General features: G+C 41.1%; 2 protein-coding genes across 2 annotated transcripts; one reads left to right on the top strand and one right to left on the bottom strand.

Annotated features, from left to right (window-relative positions):
• Positions 1-376: 376 nt before the first annotated feature.
• polr1h (RNA polymerase I subunit H) lies at positions 377-5,119 on the bottom strand. The gene is made up of 5 exons (XM_071533889.1): positions 5,026-5,119; positions 3,749-3,868; positions 763-866; positions 571-680; positions 377-429 (listed from the first exon to the last, which is right to left on the bottom strand). The coding sequence occupies exons 2-5, from the start codon at positions 3,864-3,866 to the stop codon at positions 405-407; spliced, it is 357 nt and encodes a 118-aa protein (XP_071389990.1). The 5' UTR covers positions 3,867-3,868; positions 5,026-5,119; the 3' UTR covers positions 377-404.
• Positions 5,120-5,178: 59 nt separating this feature from the next.
• On the top strand, positions 5,179-26,653 carry ddx39b (DEAD (Asp-Glu-Ala-Asp) box polypeptide 39B). The gene is made up of 11 exons (XM_071533883.1): positions 5,179-5,245; positions 7,647-7,879; positions 8,797-8,924; positions 10,713-10,805; positions 10,901-11,084; positions 11,420-11,538; positions 16,913-17,044; positions 21,633-21,742; positions 22,262-22,406; positions 25,033-25,180; positions 26,150-26,653. The coding sequence occupies exons 2-11, from the start codon at positions 7,657-7,659 to the stop codon at positions 26,164-26,166; spliced, it is 1,299 nt and encodes a 432-aa protein (XP_071389984.1). The 5' UTR covers positions 5,179-5,245; positions 7,647-7,656; the 3' UTR covers positions 26,167-26,653.
• The last annotated feature ends 763 nt before the right edge of the window (positions 26,654-27,416 follow it).

Below are 27,416 nucleotides of genomic sequence, written 5' to 3'. Positions count from 1 at the left end.
ATAAAAATATTCTCAGATTTGGGTCTGAGAGACAAAATCTCATCAAATGGGGGTCTGTGGCTCTAATGTGGACTAAACTAGGGGTCCTTGATATGAAAAAGGTTGAGAATCACTGGTCTAAAACCCTTTAGACAAATGTCACACATTAAGTAAACACACTTCATTCAACATTATGCATACAGCTAACTCAGCAAAAGTCACTGAGAGGCTTTGCACTGCACAGCCTCATACAAAACAAGAGCGATGAAGGGCGTTCTCTTCCATTCAGCCTTTCATTTATATTACGGTGTGCAAGAATCCATCCATCTGAGCTGAATATTGACAAATGGGAAAACAGACGCAGGTAGAGGAATGACAATGCCGGGGGGGGGGGGGGGGGGGATGGAAACATATGCTCCGTCTTCTCAGGAGTCCTCTTTCTCTTGATACCTGCAGGAAATAACACACACACAAAATATTATTATTATGAAGTTACAGATGGTGTTTCAGACTGTTCTGTGTACTGTGAGGGGATTGTAGGCGGTGCATCAACTCATTTTACACACCATACAGTATGTTCACTTTCATTACCTGCAGTGTATACAGGTGAAGAAGACAGTCTGCCCTTCATCTGCGGATCTCATCTGCCTGGTATGGTAAACCATCCCCTCTTTGTTGCAGCGAGAGCAGCGTCTGTCAATCTAGAAAAAAAAAAATGCTTTATTAATATACAGCACACTGTCAGAGGTCAGTAACCAGCAGACAGGAAGCAGTCATTCTTACCACGGGTCCCTTCAGTTCTGAGTCTTCTTCGTCCTCCACCGCTATTGACGACTGCTCTGCGGGGTTGAAGACCACCGTAGACCGGATCTCCTGACCCGAGAACTCTGGCCAACACATTACATACAGTTAGACATCTGATTTGTGCGTTGTTTCAATCTATAACCAAATACTGTATCATCCATGAGGAAATGAGGTAGTTGCAGCCAGTGGTGGAAAGTAGCTAAGTACATTTACTCAAGTACTTGAGTATTTCCATTTGATGCTACTTTATACTTCCACTCCACTACATTTCAGAGGGAAATATTGTACTTTCTACTCCACTACATTTATTTGACAGCTTTAGTTACTTTTCAGATGGAGATTTGACACAATGGATAATATAACAAGCTTTTAAAATACAACACATTGTTAAAGATGAAACCAGTGGTTTCCAACCTTTTTGGCTTTTGACGTCTTCCAAAAAGCAGTGTGTAGTCGGGTCACATTTCAGATGTCTATGAGTTGTTAACAGCTCCACCAAATAGTGATTTTTCCCTCTAAACCTCTCATGGTTTCATTTCAATAAATGTTCAAATGATCCAATATTTCAGCAACAATCAAAGATTAGAGAAAAAGTCCAAAAACTGAAAACAGATTTGTGTTTCAGAACTTTGTTTTTTCTTCTTTCCTCTCCCATTAATCATCTCACGACCCCTCAGATTTATCCGGTGACCCTTTGGAGGGGCCCGACCCCTAGGTTTGGAACCACTGGACTAAACTAGCTAACTGTATATAAAGTAGTTCAAACTAGCTCCACCTCCAGCAGCTACAACAGTAACATGCTGCTTACACACTGATGCTTCAGTATTAATAATCTAATGATGTCATATATAATAAAATATCAGTCAGAGGGACCAAACCACTACTTTTACTTTAATACTTTAACTACATTTTGCTGCTAATACTTATGTACTTTTACTTAAGTAGGATTTTTCATGCAGGACTTTTACTTGTAATGGAGTATTTTTACATTGCTGTATTAGTACTTTTACTTAAATAAAGGATCAGAGTACTTCTTCCACCACTGGTTGCAGCAGCAAAACTTCAACAGATTCAACAGTGACAAAGACAGCACTCAAACAACAAGCAATAAATATAATCATATAAATGTATGCTGGTGTCACTTTCAACATGTTATGTAGACTGTATAAATTGGATATATAGGGAGGAGTATGGATTACTGAAATGTATGGATTAAGTTGCAGTTGATAACAGTTGTTACATACAGAATTTGTCAGTTGCATATGTTTACTGAACCCTGATTTTCCATATTCTTGTTTTACTCTGTTTTTATATTTATATTCTATTGTCTGACTCAATTCCCCAAAGCTTCATCTTATCTTATTATCGACATAGCTAGCCATTTATGTCATGTTTTCGGAGTTATCTTTTCCCAACCATAAGAGTAAACCTGAAGCTTCTTTCCTCTCTTTATCTTAACAGGTGGCTTCCAGTGAATTGCCCTCCCTACTCATAGTCAAATCCATTTAAATTGTTCATGGCTACTAGGTGTATAACTACTACTACTAAATCAACTTGCCCAACTAGCCCAGGATAAGGCTGTCATACTTTCCCCCCATGGGTGTCAACTGGCTCTGGCAAGGTGTAGCACTTTGCCATGCCTTAGCCCAAACCTTGTAGTTTTTACACTAGCCAGAAGGTCCAGCCTCTCCATGTGCTGATGTGTCTAAGAGACTGTAGGATTTTCAGTAGGTCCTTGTTTTACTGCCATGTGGTAGTAACCTTTATAGGCCAGGTCATGCTCCTGCTGATACAAGTTTTCACTGCAGTTGTATTGGAAGATTGATTTACCAGTTCACATTTGTCTATAATTCAAATTGCTTGTCAAAGCTTTTGGTTAGCTAGTAGAAGATTCATGTTTGGTTAGCTAGTAGAAGATTCACATTTGGCTATAGCTAGTAGAATATTAATTTCAAATTCCCTGGTTTCTTGATAAGGTAAGTTGTGTCATTTTATAACTTTAGATTGTTTGATTTATGTTTAAATTGTTTGTTGGACTTCTTCATTGTAATTGAGCTTAATCCTTTGTTGAGGAGTAATGTTAGCGTAGTAGGCCTTGCTAAGTCAGCAGTAACATTAGTTATAGCATTAATGTTACTGGTGGTTTGATTAGATTTTTCATTCTAATCAAATCACTGTGATTTGATTAGCATGCATGCATGTCTTATTGTGGTTTTGCTTTTATTGTGTCAGACTGATTTATGTGTTTATACTGTGGATGCTTTTTATGTCTGTGATTAACATTAATATTCTCTTTTCTTTTTATTATTGTTCTGCATGCTTATAAATGATCTCAATAACTTTGTAATTTCAATCTTATATTATATTATATATTATATTCTGTTTTTAGGGTGACTCTGCAACATCTGTCCAGGGACTACAGATGAAAAATAGCCTCTTGGCTAACTCTGGCGCATTTACAGCAATGTTTATTAATGTGCACTGTCCCTGTTAAATAAACCGACAAATAAATAAATAAATTAGAACTTATTAAAAATAAATTAGCAAAGACGCTCACGGCTGGCACACATGGAAATAGTGCTAAGCTAGCTTTCACTTATCTTATTTTGTCAGTCCCTAGGTTTAATAATTGATCACATTGGCCAAATAATAATATATTTGAAGTAATCAGTCATTGCTCCACTTTGTCCCCATACATTTAGTGGATATCAGTGAGTTTGAAAGTGTTGTTGGCATCAGTGATATCAGATGCAGACTTGGTGCTAGCTTGGGGTTTAATGAAATGACTCGCCAGCCCATGACGGCCTGAGTGCGGTCTGTTCCCGCCTTTCCAAGCCGTCACATGGTCTTTCCTTAGTTGTCAGCTGCTCTGTTCACAGCAGCCAAGGCTAGCGGAAACCTTTCCAGTGATTTGAAAGTGTATATAGTCCCAGCCAGGCCCAGGGACATGGCAGAGGGTTCGTACCTCGGACCGGGATGCTGAAGGAGCAGCGGGGGCAGCTGACGGTGTCCTGCATCCCCGGTAGAGGAAGCACGTTCCCACACTCCGGGCAGAAGTTGGGATCACCGCTGAAGCACGACATCACTGTGAAAAGTAAAGAAACGTACTTTAACCAGCCAGTCACTGTGAAACCATGTACACAAGTTGTTGTTCTTTTTTCGCATTTTATTTAAGCCGGATGCAATATTCCAAAACAATAAGATATATAACAGTTCATTGTATCATCATGATAGCGTGAGCATAAAACTTCAAAATAATATTATTCCAACACTATAAATTATAGAACATGCACGTAGCATCTCTAACAACCAGTGGTGGAAAGTAACTAAGTATATTTACTCAAGTACTGTACTTAGGTACAATTTTGAGGTACTTGTACTTTACTTGAGTATTTCCATTTTATACTCCACTACATTTCAGAGGGAAATATTGTACTTTTTACTCCATTACATTTATTTCAGCTATAGTTACTAGTTACTTTTCAGATCAATATTTTTTATTTAAAACATTTGATCATCTTTGTAAAATAACTATAAAATAGCATTGTTATAGATTAGACTACCCAAAAGTATAGCTAAATTGGGTTAAGATTAGCTTCACGTTGACAACTTTAAAATGCTGCTTACATGTACATGTATGTCAATAAATCAGTATTAATATTCCAATAATTTATGAAAAATATAACTCTCTAAATGGGGACAGTTTGCATAATGAGTACATTTACTTTGATACTCTAAGTACATTTTGCTGCCAATACTTATGTACTTTTACTTAAGTAAGATTTTGAATGCAGGACTTTTACTTGTAATGGAGTATCTTTACATTGTTGTATTGCTACTTTTACTTAAGTAAAAGATCACAGTACTTCTCCCACCACTGCTAACAACAGGGAGGAATTGTACTGAGGTAATATCCATTACCTTCTTATCCATCAATTTCAAGGCTTTCCCAAGGTCTCATTTTGAAAGCTGGTCAGAGTGGAGCTTTAATAAATTTACATTTATGAATGTAGTATTTCCCAAGTAAAACTAAATTGTTAGCCAGGAATTGTATTTTTTATTCTCCACGAATATTCCGAATTTGATACCGTCTGGTAAAATAAACAGTTTATCATTTTTGGCTACACAAGTTGTGAGTGCATGTCACTTCAGCACGTGTTAACAGCGGGACCAAAACATTCCATTAAACTTTAGCAGCTTCATCAAGACATCGGCATCCAGAATTAATGTAAGTTGACCTACCTGTTCGACGTGTAAATAACACCTAAGCTGCCAGTAAGTCCGACTTTTCAGTTAAATTTCCAAACCCGTCTTGTCTCTAGTGCCCAGTCTGGCATCTGCGTGGTCGCACACTTCGGGGTCCTTCAACTCCTTATGGTCGCGAGCCTATGACGTCTTGCGATACGATAGCGCTTCACTTTTGAAGGGACACCGTGGTTCATATTTATCTCTCAAAATTAAGGTAGGTTACGGGGAAAAATAAATTACAACTTAAAGCACGTAGAGTACCGTCGGTAATTTATTTATGAGCGTTTTTTAGAGTTGAAATGTGAGCGGTGAACTAGTACAGTAGTAGAGTTGGCGAGCTGCTTGCTAGCGTCCCAGCTAACGGCAGCTAGCTAGTCAAGTGTTTTGGTCTTGGCAGGTGCACTGATGTACGACTCTGTCACGTCCGTTTGATAGTACACACACTGCCATTAACATTAGAAATCCGCCCTTTGCATTAACTAACTAACGCATTGCCCCGATAGTGATACGTTGTAGGGAGAATTCGTTAACTTAAGATATATTTGGTGTAACGGTGGATGCCAAATTGAATGCTGGATCCTAATGATTAATAAAATATCTTAAGTGTTATTCTACCGAGTGTGTACGTCTCCAAATAAGTAAGGCAAGATTAAATTGGCACATTTTTTAATGGAGTTTGGCGTGACATTCTCTCCATACGAAATGCAACGGAACATAGCTGGGTAATAACATGCCCCGCCCCCCTAAAGTGCTGCGTACTATCCAGTCATTCTCAACCTTTTTCATATCAAGCACCCCTAATTTAGTCCACATAAGAGCTAACGTTACAGACCCCCATTTGATGATATTTTGTCTTTCGGACTCAAATCTCAGAATGTTTTTATTGTTAGATATGATTTTGTCCAGAATTCTATGACTATCTGTATTGTAGGTAGAGAGATAACAGAGAAACTATGATCAAAACAGTCATTCTTCTACATTCTCTAATTGTGTTCACTTCTTGTAAATGAAGTTGAACAGTTTTTCAATTTGCTGGGGACCCGCTGGAATCTCAAGGACCCCCTGGTGGTCCCCGGACCCCACGTTGAGAACCACATCTAAATGTACAACTCTGGAAAAAAAAAAGAAGGAAAAATAAGGGGACCACAGCAAAATTTTCAGTTTCACAATTTATGGGTATGTGTGTGTTAAATGTAACTTTTGATGTTCTTTTATGAACTACTGACCACATTTGATTGTCATTTCAAACAAAATATTCAGAACACTTATTTGCCAAAAATTACAACAGGTCAAAATACCTAAATTAGTAATAAGTCTTAGATGGTGTAGTGCAAGTGAAATGTTTGTGGCCGCAGGAGTTGTCTCTTTGTAAGACATTAATATATATTTTAAACCATGATCTTTTATTGATCCTTTGTATGTAATTCATTGTATGTTATGTCCTGTTTTTTTATATGGACCTGAGTCTGAAACAAAGTTTGAATTGAATTGAATTGAATTGAAATACCAAGAATACACAACCTCATACATTGAATAATACAGACTAAACAAGTTTATACCCATAAATAAAAATAATGTCTTCATTTAGGAAGGGTTCAGCAATGAATATTTGGTGGATTAACCCTGATTCTTTATTACAGCTTTGATGTGCTTTGGCAGCTCAACCAATACCTAACCAATACCTCATTAAGTTGAATCAGATGTGCTGGAAGTGGAATTTAACAAATACAGGGAAGGGCTTGGCTGTCTCTAAGAGAGGTCTGGGAACTGCTGCCATAGAAAAATACTGAAACTATGGGGTGGTCTCTTACTTTTTTCCAGAGCTGTATATTCGCACATATAAACTAGACAAACTGTTTATCTCATAATACAATTCGATACGTGATTTAAGGCAGTGATTCTCAACCTTTTTCATATCAAGGACCCCTAATTGACTTCACATCAGAGCAGCGGATAAGATTTTGTCTCTCAGACCCATATCTGAGAATATTTTTATTGTTAGATATGATTTTGTCCAGAATTCCATGACTATCTGTATTGTAGGTAGAGAGATAACAGAGAAACTATGATCAAAATAGACATTCTTCTACATTCTCTAATTGTGTTAACTGTGTTTAACAATTAATCAATTTGCTGGGGACCCCCTGGAACCCCCTAAAGGACCCCTGGTGGTCCCCGTACCCCATGTTGGGAAACATTGATTTAGGGTTCACAGTTCAATACAACCACGATACAGTGTAATAAATAAAAGTTGAATGACAGCAAAGTATGACTGCAGAATTATGTTTATTTTTCGGACAAATCTTTCTAGCAATAGTACTGGCTTGCTAGTGTAAGCAACAATTTAAAAATGTCATTACAAAGTGTAAATAAGATCATTTGGATGGAGAGCTTGTGAAATTGTGATGGACAAACCATATCATTTGTGATTACTACAGCAGAATAAAATGTAGCTAATATCGCATTTCATTTTTCTCGCCAACGATACATATTGACACATTTTTGTATTGCGATGTATTGAATTCCTATATATTCTCCCTTCCCTAATATAAACACATGTAAAAAAAAAAAAAAAACAACAACCTCTGACTAGTATACTGACGGCACCTTTGCAGCTTGGTCAGGATGACTGAGAACGACGTGGAGAATGAGCTGTTGGATTATGAGGAGGACGAGGTGGAGGCGACGGGGATGGGGGACGCGGGGGGCACGGACACCATGTCCATGAGGAAGGAAGGCGTGAAGGGCTCCTACGTGTCCATCCACTCCTCTGGGTTCAGAGACTTCCTCTTGAAGCCGGAGCTGCTCAGGGCCATAGTGGACTGTGGATTTGAGCATCCGTCCGAGGGTGAGTAGCCCATTTAACATGAGAAAAGCCAACAAACTGACAAATGGTAAATGGTAAATATAATCAGAATGACTGTTCCCTTGCCTTATTTTGAAAATCTAACAATGCTGGTTTGGACAGAATGTTGTGTTGGGGAAAGTCATGGAGGGACATTTTCAAAGTGGAGATGTTTCAACTGTAAAATTCAAAAGCTATCAAGTGACTATGGCTTGATGGGTAACACTTTTCATTAAGGGTCACTAAGTTAAGGGTTAGTTAATGCTTAATAAGTGTTAGCTAATGTTCAATAAGGGTTAGTTAATGTTTAATAAGGGTTAGCTAATGCTTAATATGGGTTATTTAATGCTTAATTAACAGTTAACTAAAGTGTAATTTACTAATGGTCTTCATGTTAACTAAGGTATTAATTTATATATTATTTAATAGTTTATAAAGATGACTATTAAATAATTAACATGAACACCATCAGTAAATGATTACCAGACACATTAGTTAACTGTTAATTAAGGGTTAGTTAATGCTTATTAAGCATTAACTAACCCTTAACTTAGTGACCCTTATTGTAATGTGTTACCGCTTGATGTTTCTAGTGTTAAAGATGACAAACCAATACAGTTCTGTTTAAATGCCAACCTAAAGAACTTCCAAGCACAAGTAAAAAGTCTGAAAAAGTCTAAATGATCTAAAATCATGCAGTAGTGTTGGTTTTATTTTCTTATGCGTAACATTACTGCACTTCCAGTTGGTCACAGTAAGTTGGCCCACATGCATGTCCACTCTTAGATGAATACAGAGCAGGGTTACCATTATCAAACTATTATCAATTCTCATTTCAGAGACTTATCAATTGCTACATTGTTTTCTTCTTATTATTATTCTTTTTCCTAAAACAAAATGTTTCCATGTATTTCTTGCAGTTCAGCATGAGTGCATCCCTCAGGCGATCCTTGGTATGGATGTGCTGTGTCAGGCCAAGTCTGGGATGGGGAAGACGGCAGTGTTTGTCCTGGCTACCCTGCAGCAGCTGGAGCCCGTCACTGGACAGGTAATCCTCCCTGCCAACACCCAACAGCTACTGCTTCCTTGCAGAGACGTTGGAAAGTTATAAATCCTGACTTCCTACTAAGAAAAATGCAATGGAACAGCCCTTCAAGGTGGAATTCCAAGTAGGAACCTTGGTCCAGATTATCAGCATTGCATGACCTTAAATCCACCAAAACACCTGTGTGCTAAATGGTTAAACATATACATTTGAAATGTTAAGTTGCACTTACAGGTACTAACATTCTATCCTAACTAGCTAGCTAACATCACTAAATATGATTGACATAACAGTAGCTGTTGCATGAGGAATAGAATTTTTCATTGGATAAAGAAAGCCGCACAACCATGTTTCTCCCCTGATTTTTTCTGAGCTGGACCACTCGACCTTGCAGAGGTTTAACTACAACCTACCAGCAGGGAATTTCCCACTTTGGAATTTAAATGGAACGCAGGATAATGCAGAATTACATGTGCAGCTTTCTTTGTTGCAAGTGACCTAAGACCTTTCCAAATCATTAGGATCCATTCTTAAATTCAGCATACATCTAATATATCAAGCAGCACTTATTTCAGAAAAATTTGCACTCTTACCCTGTGTTCAGAATGGATACTAACCTACTACACACTGCATACTTCAGTATGTAAGTTTGTACTGCATACTCATACTGTACAAGTGATGATTCAGTATAGGCTACTATCACCAGCAGACTGTTTATATTGCAGTATACGTGAACAGTACGTCACATGACACTATAAAACAACAAAGATGAAAATAAAAATTACCCTACTATTTATCCAATAACATAATATATAATTTAAAATTGTCTAAATTTCCATCGGCCTTTCACCATCTGTCATCACCAGAAACTCTGTACACTTTAGCTTACAGATCCAAATCCAAATCTCCAGACACCTTTCCTATTTTACCAGCAAACTCATTTTTTTTTTAGAATTAAAGCAACCTCTGAGCAATGGATGGTTCCCTGCCAAAATGGCTGGTAAAGAAGACAAACAGAACTAAGTGGACTACCTAACCTAACTTTACTATAAAACTGGATTACAAACCCAGCAGTTCATATACACTAGAATTTATAACCTCCTCCTCTTCTCCTCTCCTCTCCTCTCCTCCTCTCCTCTCCCCTCTCCTCTCCTCTCCTCTCCTCTCCTCTCCTCTCCTCTCCTTTCCTCGTCTCCTCTCATCTCCCCTCTCCTCTCCTCTCCTCTCCTCTCCTTGTCTCCTCTCCTCTTCTCCTCTCATCTCCCCTCTCCTCTCCTCTCCTGTCCTTGTCTCCTCCTCTCCTCCCCTCTCCTCTCCTCTCCTGTCCTTGTCTCCTCCTCTCCTCTCCTCTCCTCTCCTTGTCTCCTCTCCTCTTCTCCTCTCATCTCCCCTCTCCTGTCCTTGTCTCCTCCTCTCCTCCCCTCTCCTCTCCTCTCCTGTCCTTGTCTCCTCCTCTCCTCTCCTCTCCTCTCCTCTCCTTGTCTCCTCTCCTCTTCTCCTCTCATCTCCCGTCTCCTCTCCTCTCCTCTCCTCTCCTCTCCTCCTCTCCTATCCTTGCCTCCTCTCCTCTCCTCTCCTCTCCTCTCCTCCATGGTGGGACACACAAACACACAAACCGCTCTCCAATTATAGTAGTGGGATGTACACTTGTCTTCATAAGCAGCCCAGCACTTGATTATGAGGAGACTTTGCTTAAAATCATGTATTAATTCACAGGTGGCAAGAATTGCTTGAGTCCATTCAATTTGTGTGCCACTGTCATTCCACTCACCCCCCCTTCTCTTGCTGTAGGTATCTGTCCTGGTGATGTGCCATACCAGAGAGCTGGCCTTTCAGATCAGCAAGGAGTATGAGAGATTTTCCAAGTACATGCCCACTGTCAAGGTAAACACTGAACTGATGATCCTCCTCCAGGGAACTAGCCTCCCTGCTTCTTGGCTAGTCCTTATAACCCACTGTATGCCTCCGTTCGCCTCCAGGTGGCGGTGTTCTTCGGAGGTCTTTCCATCAAGAAGGACGAGGAGGTGCTGAAGAGGGAGTGTCCTCACGTGGTGGTGGGAACGCCGGGCCGGATCTTGGCGCTGACTCGCAACAAGACTCTCAACCTGCGTCACATCAAGCATTTCATCCTGGACGAGTGTGACAAGATGCTCGAGCAGCTTGGTGAGTAAATGTGCCCTCCCATATATCCCCATATTTATCCACCCTAGAAAAACCCTAGAAAACCCTTTAACACTGTTAAAAAACAACTATTGGTGATGTACCTTGCATTTCTTCAGTATTTTCCTTACTCCCTTGGATTACTGGCCAAACGTAATAACTCCTGGAATGCATTGAACATCACAAATTGATGATATATAACAGTGTGAGAGGGGTGGAGTTTTTTCTTTTCATTTCCCATGTCATTCCTTATTTACTTTCTGTCTACTAATTCACTTTGTATGGCCGTTAACTGAGCGGGCACTGACCTGACTCACCGCTCTCTCCACCTCATTCAGACATGCGCAGAGACGTCCAGGAGATTTTCCGCATGACTCCCCACGAGAAGCAGGTCATGATGTTCAGTGCCACCCTGAGTAAAGAGATCCGTCCCGTCTGCAGAAAGTTCATGCAAGATGTAATTACGCCTCTCTCCTCGCATCCACAATGCCTCTTGTTGCTCCCTGCACACCTCCGCCGCTCCTCCCCCTGCTCTGCCACGCCCGCCGGAGCGGGGGGGCACGGAGCCGACGTGGCCTCACGACCTCCATGAGTCCAAGTTACGAGCGAGAAAGCAATTTCTCTCCATACTCCAACCGGCCTCGACAGTGATTGGGGAACGTGGGCAAACGTCGACCCACTCTCATGTCATGGCCCTTTAATGCAGTGAATGGCCAACGCTTGGTCACTCACTCAGCCTGAAAAAACCCAGCAGTTCCTTTGTTCTGCCTGACTTAAAGCTACAATATGCAACTTTTTGCCTTGAGGCAAGACATGTATTGTACAACCCTAGTCCCGCCCTCCCAGTGGTGGAAAGTAACTAAGTACATTTACTCAAGTACAGTACTTAAGTACAATTTTGAGATACTTGTACTTTACTTGAGTATTTCCATTTGATGCTACTTTATACTTCCACTCCACTACATTTCGGAGGGAAATATTGTACTTTCTACTCCACTACATTTATTTGACAGCTTTAGTTACTTTTCAGATGGAGATTTGACACAATGGATAATATAACAAGCTTTTAAAATACAACACATTGTTAAAGATGAAACCAGTGGTTTCCAACCTTTTTGGCTTTTGACGTCTTCCAAAAAGCAGTGTGTAGTCGGGTCACATTTCAGATGTCTATGAGTTGTTAACAGCTCCACCAAATAGTGATTTTTCCCTCTAAACCTCACATGGTTTCATTTCAATAAATGTTCAAATGATCCAATATTTCAGCAAAAATCAAAGATTAGAGAAAAAGTCCAAAAACTGAAAACAGATTTGTGTATCAGAACTTTGTTTTTTCTTCTTTCCTCTCCCATTAATCATCTCACGACCCCTCAGATTTATCTGGTGACCCTTTGGAGGGGCCCGAGCCCTAGGTTGGGAACCACTGGACTAAACTAGCTAACATGCTGCTTACACACTGATGCTTCAGTATTAATAATCTAATGATGTCATATATAATCAAATATCAGTCAGAGGGACCAAACCACTACTTTTACTTTAATACTTTAACTACATTTTGCTGCTAATACTTATGTACTTTTACTTAAGTAGGATTTTTCATGCAGGACTTTTACTTGTAATGGAGTATTTTTATTTTTTAGCTTTGCAGTTCTTTCTTTTCTTACTGCTTTCCTCCATTGTTGTTGCTGCTATGGCTTCCCTGCTCTGTGGTTGCTAGCCCATCTTGATAGCCACATCCAGCTCACCACTGGCCACGTCCATTCGACACACCTACAGCAAATGGTATTTACCCCAAGATGTCCCCAAAATCATTGAAAAGACAATTTCAGGCACACCTATTTAGGCATTAACACGCAGAGTCACAGACTGATAACGTATAATGCATCCTATTAATTCATTGATATTTTAATGTCAAAAAGTTGCATATTGTAGCTTTAAGTTCAAATTACAATATTGCACATTTGCTATGCAAATGATGCATCATTTAACATCACTACACTCTTGGCTTTTGGTCAGGAGTCATAATGGGCTGCAGGTTTACTGTTCTGGTTGCCCACATGGCGAAAGGCAACCATGAGCTCGTCTCCCTGGCTCCCTGACTAAATTCCTCATTTTGAGGCCAGGCTGAAAGAGTTAAAGAACTGCTGCTCGACACATTCAGCTCTCCACTGCTAGAACCTTGTCCCCACTGCTCTAGAAATGAAGATACACAAAGTTCATCATTTGGCATTGCTTACTCAACAAATTTAGGGTACAGTTTGTCCACATCATGATTTAAGTATCCAGATAAGAGCTATTTTAAACTGCAGTGTACCGGACACAGGAGCAGGACCACCTTGCCCTCACTGCTTTAGCACTGATACCATCAAACCTTTGCATTGTCATTTATGAAATAACATAATCAAACAAAAACATGTAGCCTCTAGGTAATCATGTAATTTTGCAGAGCAAAAGCTATTAGTCATAATAGCTGAACTGTCAGGTTTCGTTATGAAGGAAAGCTCTGTTATCTTGGCAGGGAAACCACATCTCTGCTCCAGGTTTCTCATAAGCCCTGTAGTTAATAGGCAAGGTCTTCCTTGAGCTGTAACGTTGGGTAATGTACAAATCCCTCCAAGGAGAGAAAAGCTAATAAGAAAATATAAAGCATTATCACAAATAGAATGACCATGGCTAGGCTGCTTGTAGGAAGACTGACAGAGCTGAGCCCCTGAGGGTGAACCACACCACGACCTGCTCATGGGGCTTCTGCAGTTAATTACTTTTCCAGCAAAGTGAACAGTGCACTGAAATTGCCTGAGTCCGCCAGTCTTGCCAGAACGGCGCTATAACCTCTTTGTCAGCCGTGTCTACTTAAATGGAGTTGAAATAACTGCCTCAAGATAGACTAATAACCTAGTAGACACCCCAGCTCCAGGTTGCAAAGGAAAATTGAAGCAATCTTACAGTCCAGGCGTCACACAGTGTCCAACTGATGGCAGACATGAAGCTTCTCTAAAGCTGGGGATACACTAGACAACTATTGCCCCGATTTTAGCCAGGATTCACAATCGGGCCGAGTCTGTCCTGGTCTGTGCTAGTCTGCAGATTTTGGGGCAGTCGGCATGGCCAGTTGGCACAGAAAATCTATAAGTGTATGAGGGGAACAGACTCTAATCTCTTGCCTCCCGAAGCGACTACGATTATATCAAACATGTTTGATTTTTACAAGCGGAATCCGGACACAGTCGGGTAGTGTGTACTCGTCAACAACTCAAATGCAAATGGATCCCGTCAATAGCCAATGAAAAACTATGAAGCTATGCCATAACAAGCCAATACGGTGTTTAGCCCACACCAAGGAGCAATCAACTAGTTAATTCTTCATACAATAAATTTATAGATAGGCCTACCAATCTTTCTGGTACCAAGGCACACAGGAAAAAAATAGCCTACAGGGAAGACTCAATTATCGATTACACAAAACCTTGGCTGCCAGATGCCGATTTTAGACCGCAAAGTCAGGTTTTCTAATTATTATTTATTAGCCTACATGTCCGGTTGGTAGTCCTGACCGGACAGTGTAAATGCGCAGTCTGTTTTGCAACATAATCGTAGCCAACATCGCCTACAAACGTTCTCAGCGCCCACTTCATAGCTTTGGCTCCATTATGCAGCAACAGGTATTTGATTCACAGTGCTGCTCACCTGCAGCTCCTCTGCGGTCCATACTGCCCACGTCTGCCCTTCCACAGCTTTATGTAAATGCGTTGTGGGTCTGTGTATTTTTTGGTCATTCTATTTTCCTCCCTCTCTGCTTCTGTCTCTCTCCTTTCCGCTTTCCAGGCCTTGATGGTGCTGAAAGACGCACAGCTCTATATTCAGGTTGCAATCCCAAAATGGGCTTATTTAATTTTTGTTATTTTATTTTTCTGTTTTACAAAGGAGAAAGGGAAAAACAAGTCCTTTGTAAATGTTGTATCTGCCGTTTCTCACTAGGAAAATGGACAATGCCTTTTCATTTTTTATTTTCTGTTTCTAAAAAGAAAATAGAATGGCCAAAAAATACACAGACTGTTTTGCTCTCTGTTTCTTCCTTTATTCCATGCAGATGGTGGCGCAACAACAACAGCAAGCTCTAGACCCATAAAAATGTATAATGTGAATTTATATCACAGTTTGGTGCGTTCAGTTTGGTTCAGTTGCAGTGACAAGTCGAGTAGTGTGTGATCCCTCATCTGGCATAGTCAAGTGTCTGATCCCCAGTTTGTCAGTCATCATAAAAAAATCTGCAGAAACCAGTCGGTTAGTGTATATGCCCAGTCTTTTCATAATCTGTTGTGTGGTGTATCCCCAGCTTTAGATAGTGGCGCTTAGCAGAAGACAGGAAATCAATGTAGTGTGAAGAAATAAGAAGTGATAGCAGCAAGCTATAATATCTGAAAGAATGGTGTAGGCAAATGATGAGATCATAAAGAATAAAAATGAAGAGAGCAAGTACTGGAAAAAATATTCAATTTACCATGGTTGCTAGAATATCAAGAAAAAGAACATCAGCGGATGATGAGATTAAAATCAATCTGAATAGACTCAGTTGGACTGATTGCTGTAAACAACTATATACTGTAGATGCCTCAGGAAAAATGTTTGAGTCCACCCAACACTCCTAAAATGAAATTACACAATTTAGTAGATATTTTGTCATTACTCTTATCACAAGACACATACTGTATGTACACATAACCTTACGATAGTTTGAACAATACTATTGACACACATAATATATTACACACACAAATAACACAAAACATTTTTTTAAAGTATTCACAAAAAAAAACTTGACTGACTGACTTGACTGAGAATGATTGGAGTGGACTAATGAGTGAGTGGATTAAGTGTGTTGATTGTGTCTCAGCAACATAGTGCTTTGAACCATGTTTCTGTTACCTTTCAAGTTGTGCATTTTATATATAGTGTTAGCATTTTAGTATTATGGTAAACAACAATCAGTTGAAGCTCTGTAAGACTTAGAATGATTCCGCATTTTCAACCGATAATTCCACGTGTTGTTGGAATATAGCAGCTCCAGATTGATGCTGTTTTTGTTTTATTGAGACGGTTCCCTCATTCTTTAATTAGACATACCTTCAAGAGGCAGACAGAAATCAGTGCGAGGATTGATGCGTCTGTTTGGGTGTGTGCTGTGAACTTGTATCGATCTAATCTTAGCCGGAGCAGCCGTAGTAATCACAGGGAACACGATGTCTCATTTTGTGAGGAATAGAAAGAAGATTTTGCAGTAGATTTATTGCGTTGTCGTGTTAATCTCCTCCGCATTAGACCCAATCTGTTTAGTGTCTTTATGGTGGTTGGGTGTGTTTGTGTGTGTGTGTATGTGTGAGGTTGTGGGATGTTGACACTTGTGTTTTTGGGAGGGATGGGTTTCCTCCTAACTACCCTCCCCACCCCCCCAAACCCTTCCCTCTTTCTACCTCCTCTGTTACCTGTCCTCCGCGGGTATCCTGGCACTTTCTCTTACTCTTTTCTATGTCCTCTTTCATTTCGCCCTCTCACCTCAACTGCTGCCACATGGGACCATTCCTTTTTTTTTTTATACATTTCTCCCTATAACCTGTACATCATGAATCTCAAACTGTTGTATATCCCTGCTAATTTACCCTGCAAAAATGACCTCATTGCCTGATACCTGAACCATCTCCTCCTCCTGGATATCACCCTGTCTAACCTACTTACATAAACCACACCTCCACATTCCCTTTCTCCTACGTCCCTATCCCTTCCTCCCATCTTCTCATTCCCCCTTAACCCTTTCCAACTCCTGCCTGCTCCAGCCAATGGAAATCTTTGTGGACGACGAGACCAAGCTGACGCTCCACGGGCTGCAGCAGTATTACGTCAAGCTGAAGGACAACGAGAAGAACAGGAAGCTTTTTGACCTCTTGGATGTGCTAGAGTTCAACCAGGTACTGGTTTAAAATCTATTTTATATCCATGGGGTGACAGGAAGTTGTGGAAGAGTTGGGAAGGAGAGTTCTGATTTATGCTGCATTCACGTCACAGGGGGAATAATCGTTGCAACGACTCGGGAGAGTTCACACATAGAATTGAATTTGAAGCTGTCAAAATGCCATGATTGAAGTTCTCTGTAGACTTTGGTTGCTGCTGATCAGCTTTTTCACAATCAACACACACGCTGATACATGTGAGTTCATGTTTTACAGCAAACCAAACATTGCAGTGTTAACCACAAACCAAAAATCTAGCAAGTAGTTGTGTCCAGCCATGGCATTTGATACATAAGAGTTCCAATCACAAATGTGACTTTTTATTTTTTTATTGGTTCTGTTTTAAATTAATATGTTGTTCCCTACACTTGACCACAGGTATTTCCTATTTGGTGACGTCAGAATTCAGAAAGTCTGAGAAATCAGGACCCATCGCCAAACCCCGATTTGACAAGGATCTTTGTTCTAGACAGGAAGGACACTTGAGATGTTTCTTGTGGTTCTTGCCCATAGTTTATTTTGCACTTACAACAGCAACAAAACACAACATTAAGTTAAGCACCACTGGGTCTTCAGCCACACTTTGCCCAGCCAACCTTACCTCCCCTTGGGGCTGAGTCGACAGTCTGTAAAGTTAGTATCCTTTTTAGGCTTAGGCGTACAGGTGTGCTTTCTTGGTTCAGTGAGACGGGTACTTAGCCTCCCACTGTGATAGCTTTTGGCTGCAGCTTTACCTCCTGGGATAAAACGGTCCCCAGCTCATTTTTCGATGGATTGGTCTCGGGGACAAAAGGGAGAGAGAAGTTAGGGGAATGCAGGAGTGCTGCCCCACAGAAGGCCTGTTTCATTCTTTCAAATGGTACTTGGCATTGCTCTGTCCACTGGACCGGATCTGAGACTCTTTTCCAAGTGAGGTTGGTCAGTGGGCTGGTCAGTTTTGAGAAGTCGGGGATGAAGCGCCTGTAGTAGCCGGTCAGTCAAAGAAACCACCTTACAGACTTGGGTCAAAGGCAAGACGGAATGGCTACTATTTTATGTACCTGAGGGCGGACTTGCCTGCAGCCCACGTGGTACCCTGGATACTGTACCTCCCTGATCCAATCGTTTAGGTTGGCTGTGAGCGCTGCCCGCCTCAAGAACTCCATGATGGCCCTCAGATGCTGCATATGCTGCTGCCCGCTGTCGCTATAGATGATGATATCGTCTAAGTAGGCAGCAGCATATGAGCCATGAGGGTGCAGCTCCCTGTCCGTGAGTCGTTGAAACGTGGCGAGTGCCCCAAATTGGTACAAACTGTACGGAGTGGAGGCTGTCTTGTTCTTGGATTCTGGTAACAAGGGGATCTACCAGTAGGCCTTGGTTAAATCCAGTGTTGAAAAAACAACAACCTGTGCCCAACAGATCCAGCCGTTCATCAACCCTGGGCATGGTATAGGCACCAAACTTGCCCATTGCACCTGAGTACAAGGACAATGGGGCAACACAGGTCACTTTGGGACTCTTCTGTTTCTCCTGTTTTCAGCATCACCTCAAATTTCACCTGCACCACTTTTCAGGCAAACAATAGCATTGTGTCCGTACCACCTCCCCGGTAGGAGTCTCAATGTGGTGGTGTTTGAGGTTTGTGCATCCTGGCAGAGGCAAAAACACATCAAATACAGTGTACAAAGCTACTTACCAACCTTTCTCTGGCCCGGTGGGAAGATGGTCATCACAATGGACAGGTTCTGGATTGGATGACTTTGGTACCTCCGGTCCCAACTCCTCTCTCAGTTAGCATCGTGGCCAGAGAAACGCGGACCACCTCACTCCAGGCTTTCAGAAGATTGAGGTGGTAAATCTGCAGTGCATTGCCCCTGTCTGAACGTACTACCTCATAATTCACATTCCCCCCTTACCATTTTACCACAAATGGCCCTTGCCACTTGGTGAGTAATTTGGAGCTGGAAGTAGGCAGTAATACAAGTGGTTTATTTCCTGGTGAAAATTGTCTGAGCTGGCTGCCTCTGTTATACAGGTGCTATTGACGTCCCTGCATCTGGAGCAAATTCTCTTATGCAGTTGGACACAGTGAATGGATTTTTGCTTGCAGGTCCAGGATGTACTGAATCTCATTCTTGTTTAGCAGCACAACTCCTGATCCAGGCACCCGCCTAGACTACTGCAAAGCTCTTCTGGGCGGGCTACCCGCCTCTGCCATCAGATCTTTACAGCGCATTCAGAATGCTGCAGCCCATCTGGTGTTCAACCAACCAAAATTCTCTTACGTCATTCTCCTCTTCTAGTCACTTCACTGGTTTCCCATCTCTGCTCACATCAAATTTAGGACACTGGTACTACAGTGGCACGCCTACAGGGCAGTACATCGAACCACCCCTCCATATCTACAATCACTGGTCAGGTTCCAAACTCTGGCTTGTTCGCTCATCCCAGTCCTGGCTCTTGTCATCCCTGGCACCACAATGGTTGAACGAACTGAAAAAAGAATGGCTGAACCATTAATCATCTTTCGCTGGAGACTGAAGACTCACCTCTTCAGGTTACACCTGGACCCCACTTGAAATAACCTATCATGTAACAATCTTCTTCCCATTCTACTCTTAGTAAAAAAAATTAAAAAAAAAACTCTACAAATGCTACTTATGCCTATTAGCCTTAGCTGATGAAGACTGTGATATACAGTTGGTTTGACTACTGTTGACAAAATGCACTTACTGTAAGTCACTTTGGACAAAAGTGTCTGCTAAATGACAATGTAATGACTGCTCTCCCAGCTTTCTTTAATCATGTCCAAGGCACGTCTGTGTGTGCAACTGTACAGCAACTCAAAGGGAGGAAAATTCCCACTGCAAATAAAAGAAGGTTCAGCCATTTATCCCAATTACCGCTATCTTTGTGCATGAACTTATCCATTATTCATTGCACAAACCTGTTCAGAATCATTACTCATTGCCTTAAGTCTTTTATTGAAGTGATCCACAACCTGTCTGTCTGGAGGTGGTGCTTACTGGCCAATTCTTTTGAAAGGGACCTTGACTAAAGAGTGTAGGCATAATGGGGCTTTTAGGGTGGCCGGGGACTAGCTGACATTCACGACAGGTGGCGCACCACCTATGCACGTGTGAATGTCCGGCCAGTAGAAGCGGGTCATTAACCGGTTCAGTGTTTTATCCCTGCCAGGAGACCAGACATCGGGTTATGGTGAGAAAAGCATGTCCCAATGGCTTTTGGGAACCAACAAGTGGGCTATTTCCTCTTTTCTTTGAGTGTCACAACTCACTCTGTACAGTCTGTCCCAATCAAACAAAACTGGGTTTGTCTGTGCTTTGTCAGAGTGCACCAGTTGGCAGTTTTTATCACCTGGTCATAGGACTTCTGCCTGCAGCCACTGCTTGTACTCATCAGGGAGTGACGGGAAGGCTGGCATCCTCAACGCTTGGAACCGCCGTTGTGTCCGATGTCCGGTGTGAGGCCAAGCCGGTCCAGGATTGTCGCCTTTACCTGTTGGTAGTCTTGAGAGGATTCCAGCAAGCTGCACCTCCCCTGAGAGCAGGGCAAGCAGTCAGACACATTTGTCCTCTGGCCACCCACATCTACAGTATCTCAAAGATAGCAAGAAAGGCATCTGGGTCATCAGTAAGGCAAAGTGGGGAAGATGCGGAACCACCAAGGGTAGATTGTCCAGGGTGGCAACTTATGAGGAGAGCCTGGTCCTTGGCTTGGGTGTGACCATGATATGCAGCGTATGATGCTGTTGCTGCAACATGCTGAGTTGGCTGTCCTGCAGGCAGGCAAGGTTGGACAGAATTTGCAGCAGCAGAATCTCAATCTTTCCGGTATCGTGTTCTTCCATGATCCAGGGTTTCAATACCACTGTGACAACAAGGGTCAACATTCTAGACCAGAAGGACACTGGAGATCTCCCTTCTGGTTCTTGCCTGTAATTTATTTGCAACAAAACACAACATCAATTAAACACCACCAGTGTTTCCACCACTCTTGCTACCCCCTTGGGGCTGAGTTTGACAGTCTGTAAAGTAGTAGCCTTTTCAGGATAGGTGTGCAGTTGTGCTTCCCTGGTTCAATCAGATTGGCACATTTCACATGTAGATCACCCACCTCTCCACATACTGGGAGACATATACAGTATATAGGGCAAGGTTAATTTGGAGTAGGTGTGTCTCGTCCAGTTTAGCCACTCTCTACTATACTATACTACTCACTTTTACTACTTACTGGCTGAAAGCTGGGGTGAATGGTATTTTCTTGTGGTATTTACCGACTGAAAGCTGAAGTGAACAATATTTTCTAGTAGGAAACTCATATCTACTATCCTTCCCATGTGACGTGAATGCAGCATTAGTTGGAGAAAGCCAGTGTTTTCACACTCTAGTGCATTCCCATTTTCCTGTTTGCATTTGTGTACTTATTACAGTAAGCATGTTAACACGGATCAGGTTTAAGAATCCATTAATTCCTCATTTGGATGCGCAAATTGTGTACAGAAATGGCAACAGCTGAGTGAGTGCGTTCTGCTGTTCTCCAGGTGGTAATCTTTGTGAAGTCTGTACAGCGTTGTGTAGCTCTGGCTCAGCTGTTGGTGGAGCAGAACTTCCCCGCCATCGCCATCCATCGAGGGATGCCTCAGGAAGAACGGTAACCGAACTGAGCTCATCCAGGAAAATCAGAAATGTTTTGAAACTCCAGACCAACACTTAACAAATTTAAAATGTGCATGGTCATGGAATATTGTGGAATGTTGAGAGGTGTATTCTAGACTGTTAGGTAATATTCTCTGGAGAGGTCATTTTCCTACTTGTTTCACACATTCATTCCATTAGATAGTGTTTTTTGGCCCCACTAGAGTGGAAACCAGACTGTTTACCCCTTTAGAAAAACAGCATTAACAAACCAGGAAGGAAAAACAAATGTGTTAATCAGGCAGTTCCAACTATTTCACATGAATAACAAAATATTTTCATTTGTTTTTTATTGTTTGGAATGAAATGATTTGCCGTATACCTTCTACTTCTTCGTCTGCTGCCAAAATCAAATTATTAGTGGTTGCGTCTTGCATATTGAAGTCTTCTTTCTTGCATTGTTAGCAGATAGCAGGCTATGGTGGACTATAGAGGTTCACTAATTCCAGCCCTCCCCCTTCATTGCCTCCTCTAGTCTGTCTCGCTACCAGCAGTTCAAGGACTTCCAGAGGCGAATCCTGGTGGCCACCAACCTGTTCGGTCGAGGGATGGACATCGAGAGAGTCAACATCGCCTTTAACTATGACATGCCAGAAGACTCGGACACTTACCTACACAGGGTAGGCCTGAAACACCTCCCCACCACACACACACACACAAATACACTCATCCATTTAACCCCTGCTATGTCAATGGCCATTTACACCTGGTATTAAAATGAAATCTGTATCTGGATATCTAATACGGTTAAGCAAAGTGCATGTTAAAGCTGTACTAGGTAACATTTTTATGTCACATTCCAGCCATCTTAAGTAGGGCTGCAACGGAGAAGAGTGTCCCATCCCCTCTAATTGAGACACTGTAGATTCACCCTATTTGTCCAAATGAAATTCTGGTGTCAGTATGGCCACTGGTGGGAAAACTTCTCCACACAGGAAGTGACAAATCAAAACTTAACAGTACCTAACCCTAACCCTAACCCTAAATCCATGGTGATCAAATACACTCAACTCAACTCAACTCAACTTTATTTATATAGCAGCTTTCATACAAGCATGCAGCCCAAAGTGCTTCAAAAATAAAGTAAAAACCAATGATTAGAACAAAAAAATTAAGGCTATAACATTACTCCAAATTAAAAGCCAGATTAAAAAGATAGGTCTTTAATTTCCTTTTAAAAATACAGAGAGAGCTTGCCATTCTAATATCCAGAGGCAGTGAGTTCCACAGTTTAGGGGCATAAAAACAGAAGTGCTTTTATGGGCCACATAAGGAAAAGTGGTGGAGGACCTTAGTGATCTGGCTGGAACATAAAATGAAAGAACATCTCTGATGTAGGGAGGATCAGGGTCATTTAAAGCTTTATAAACAAGTAAAAGAACTTTAAAATCAATTCTAAAAGATACAAGTAGCCAGTGCCGTGTCTTAAGCAGTGGGGTCATGTGATCCATTTTATTTGTTTTGGTTAAGACTCTGGCCACAGCATTCTGAACTAGCTGTAGTTTTCTTATAGACTTTTTAGGTAAAACAGTAAAAAGGGAATTACAATAGTCTAAACAGCTAGTAATAAAAGCGTGAGTGAGTATTTCAGCATCTTTCTGAGTTAAAAAAGGTCTGACTAAGGTGAAAAAAGGATGTTTTAATGACCTTGTTAAAATGAGAATTGAGAATGCACTGCTCAGAGAGGTGTTATAAAACTGATTCAGTTCCAGAGGGCCGGAGAGGAGATGTACTGGAGGTCCACGGTCATGACGGGCTGGGTCGATGGTTTTCCAGTCCCAAAAACACAAGATGCTCGGGCTTAGAACATTGAAACAGCCTTGTGGTCAGACATACCCAGGTCATAGACCCGCCGGTGGTTTATGGGTCTGAATCGCTGATAACCAGGTTGAGTGTGTGTAGGGACAAGCTGCCTCAGGTTCACACATTCCATGAGACTAAAGCTCAGAGTGACATGAGGGAGTGTCAACAGCACAGTGAGGCACAGAGCTGAGTATCGTTAGGATTTTGCCGTCTCCGGTGCTATTTCCGATTCTCCTTAGAAGTTGCCGGAGACTATTTCTGTAGAGTTCCAAAAAACGGCAAACAATTACCCTAAAATGACTCCAAACAGCTTGTGCAGCACAATCCAAGTGTTCGGAAGCCAAGCGATCGCACTGTCTGTCCAAAAGTCCAATATTTACTGCATTATCGCCTAGATTTTTCCTCGCTCACAAGGCTCTGGCCACTCTACAGCAATCTGGCGGAAGTCTCGGTGCCTTCAAATGCTCCTTGTAAGCTTGTCGTTCCAAGATCGAAAGTCGTAAAGACAACTCGACGCATAATCAAGTACTTTTAGTGAGAAATACAAAAAAAAAAAGAAATAACCCCTTTTTTGATGACTATTATAGAAGCCAAGTGGTAGAGAACTACTTTGGAAAATATTTGCATCAGTTTTGTAATTGATGTTTGTAATTTGAGTTTATTGGCTAAAAGTTATACGTGACACCTAAAACTTAAGCAAAGAGTGAGAGTATCACATCTTGGCATCTTCTTATTTGTACTTGCCACTTGCCACTTTATCGGGTGGTTCAGTCGCGCTCTACCCGTAATTCCAATATTTCCGACAGCATTTGAAGGCAGCGTCTGCCTGCTGCTGTTGTGACTGTTGGCAAGGTCCAGAACAAGTGCGGAAAATCTTTTGGACCCACAGTCCACTCATTTGGCTTCAGAACTATTGTTTTATGCTGCACAAGCTGTTTGGAGTCATTTTATGGTCTTTTTTTTTTTTTTTTTTTTTTTTTTACTGTTTTTTGGAACTCTAAAGAAACAATCTCCAGTAACTTCTGTTGTTCTGAGGAAGGGAAGGCTGCCACGGAGCTGTGCTTGCAAACTCACTGTATGTTATACTGACTCACAAACTTCGCTGGTGGTTTTTGACTGACATGAGGGAGATTAGATAATAACAAATTACGTCATTGTTTGCGATTGACACTGGAGAAGCATCCAGCTCTTCAACATAAATGATCAATCAGAGGTATTGTTAGTGCGGTGGCTTATTGATTCCGGTGAATTAGGCAATTTGGAAATTCTCAAAGCCCAGCCATAGGGATGACAGAATGTGGACAGAATACAGACAACCAGAACGCATGTAAGTACCAGGTGTAAATGCACGGGCATGATTGGATCGTTCATTACCCAGACTGCATAGCAAGATACAGATGGCTTTGTAATGCCAGGTGTAAACGAGGCCCGTGTGTTCTCCAGGTTGCCAGGGCGGGCAGGTTCGGCACCAAGGGCCTGGCCATCACCTTCGTGTCGGACGAGGGCGACGCCCGCACCCTCAACGACGTCCAGGACCGCTTCGAGGTGAACATCAGCGAGCTGCCCGACGAGATCGACATCTCCACCTACAGTAAGAGCTTTCATTCACTACTGCTTATTATCTTAAGGTCGTAAAGTGGGAATTTAGGGTATCCGAGCAGCTTTAAAAATGTCTTTATTAAAATGGCTTTAATACATTAAAACAAAGGTCTTAGTTTTTCACCATGCAATGCAGGTATATCTTTAAGTTTCATTTTGATGCAGCTATAAAAGTAGATATTGGTATTGACATATTCTTTACATTCAGTGATATTTATTCGAAGGCAGAGTTTGAAAATAAGGCAAATACCAGCAATAGTGTTGGTGTTAAGTTTCTTATGGTAACACTTTACAATAAGGGTCACTAAGTTACGGGTTAGTTAATGCTTAATAAACGTTAACTAACCCTTAATTAACAGTTAACTAATGTGTCTGGTAATCATTTACTAATGGTGTTCATGTTAACTAAGGTATTCATTTATACATTATTTAATAGTCATCTTTATAAACTATTAAATAATGTATAAATTAATACCTTAGTTAACATGAACACCATTAGTAAATTACACATTAGTTAACTGTTAATTAAGGGTTAGTTAATGCTTATTAAGCATTAACTAACCCTTAACTTGGTGACCCTTATTGTAAAGTGTTACCTTCTTATGTTGCATTACATCACTGCACACATGCATGTCCGCCCTTAGATTAATACAGAACAGGGTTAATACAATATGACAAACATGGTGGACTTCATGTCCTTATTCTGCGTATTTGTTCAGTCAGAAATAGGCTGGCTTTTCTTTTTGTGTTGTCGTTAAATTGGTAAATTAAATTAAACTCCAGGTAGCAGTAAAAAGGTCTCGAAAAGTCTTAAATTTGCCTGTCTGAAAGCTGCAGATACTCTAATTGCTTGTATCACTTGGGGGGGGAAATAAATAGTGTTTCCCCGTGTGTTTAAGTGTTTAATGGTCTGTGAACCAATACCTCACCACTAACCTTCACTTTGTCTCTCTCCCTGCAGTCGAACCGACACGATAGAGACAAGACGGATGATTCTGTGCATTTTGCAGACGCTTTGTTTTGTATTTGCAATTTAACACTAATGATAGATGCAGTTTAAGTCTTTATATCAAATTGGACACATCAAACAGCAAATATTTTCCTAATCCTATGACATCATTTGCTTTTTGAAAGAATAAAACCGGACATGGGATTGTGGTGTAGCACCCTCTGCAGATAGAAGCGAGGATGTTTCTGAGAACTGACTTTTTCCTTGCCGTTTGTTAAGTGATGTTATTTTGTTTTATTTATCTTAAGTTTCTAATCTCAGTACTTGTCACTGGATATTTAATTTTGATATTTAATTTTGTTGTCTTATGAAGCACGGAGAGCTTGTTTTATAGATGTGTTGACTAAGTTTACTTGTTACCAGAGGTTGTTCCTAGGACTGAAAAGAGGGAAATGTGTGTAGGGAATGACAAAATCCTGTTCAGTACTGTGTGGATTAAAAAATATATGTTTTTTGGCTGAGAAATTGTCTCTCTCATTCTTGATCCAGCTACAGTTTGGTTTGACATGCACTAAATATTTGACTGTGATGTCAGTTTGTTTGCTCTTTATTCGCTATGGATATAAATATTAACAAACAGCTAGAAAAGGGATTGCACACTGATATCCTGCCAGCTTCACTAAGTACATGCAGACAACCTTCCTTCTGAAATACTTTAAATTCATGTCATCACACAAATTTAGGGTTTTCACTTCAGGTAGATTTCTCATCTGAAAAGTCAATTTCCTCTTATCAAGGTCCTATGTAAATGTCTCGGCTGAGCCTCATTTAATTTCTCCATTGCCTCTACTCTGGACTGAGGGTGTTCAAATCAGGCAACTTCATGTTTGTGAAACAGGAAGCAGGGCAGGAATCCGACAGGATGACAACTGAAGGGAAGCAGGGAGAGATAACTGCCTATCACGGGTCACTTTGCTTAATATAAGCACAACCATGTTTATATTTTTCCATGAACATTATGCAGTGTAAGGCAGTGATTCTCAACCATTTTCATATCATGGACCCCTGCTTTAGTCCACATTAGGGCCACGGACCCCCATTTGATGACATTTTATCTCTTGAACCCAAATCTGAGAATATTTTTATTGTCAGATATGATTTTGTCCAGAATTCCATGACTATCTGTATTGTAGGTAGAGAGATAACAGAGAAACTATGATCAAAACAGTCATTCTTCTACATTCTCTAATTGTGTTAACTTCTTGTAAATTAAATAATG

The sequence above is a fragment of the Centroberyx affinis genome, unplaced genomic scaffold, assembly GCF_046629955.1.
Source record: "Centroberyx affinis isolate AG114_WGS23_722 - 3 ecotype Tasmania unplaced genomic scaffold, CSIRO-AGI_Caff_v1 ptg002451l_1, whole genome shotgun sequence".
Classification (NCBI taxonomy): Eukaryota; Metazoa; Chordata; class Actinopteri; order Beryciformes; family Berycidae; genus Centroberyx; species Centroberyx affinis.
The sequence above is the reverse complement of the archived record's forward strand: the minus strand, read 5'-3'. Positions and strand labels throughout refer to the sequence as shown.

What these genes read in the sequence shown, in the direction of transcription:
- ddx39b (XM_071533883.1), top strand. Translation starts at nt 7,657, where the DNA reads ATGACTGAGAACGACGTGGAGAATGAGCTGTTGGATTATGAGGAGGAC. An exon ending in TGGAGCCCGTCACTGGACAG is followed by an intron (nt 8,925 to 10,712) that starts GTAATCCTCCCT and finishes CTCTTGCTGTAG; the next exon opens with GTATCTGTCCTGGTGATGTG. An exon ending in GCAGAAAGTTCATGCAAGAT is followed by an intron (nt 11,539 to 16,912) that starts GTAATTACGCCT and finishes TGCCTGCTCCAG; the next exon opens with CCAATGGAAATCTTTGTGGA.
- polr1h (XM_071533889.1), bottom strand. Translation starts at nt 3,866, where the DNA reads ATGTCGTGCTTCAGCGGTGATCCCAACTTCTGCCCGGAGTGTGGGAAC. An exon ending in CTTCAGCATCCCGGTCCGAG is followed by an intron (nt 867 to 3,748) that starts GTACGAACCCTC and finishes TGTGTTGGCCAG; the next exon opens with AGTTCTCGGGTCAGGAGATC. An exon ending in TTCACCTGTATACACTGCAG is followed by an intron (nt 430 to 570) that starts GTAATGAAAGTG and finishes TATTTCCTGCAG; the next exon opens with GTATCAAGAGAAAGAGGACT.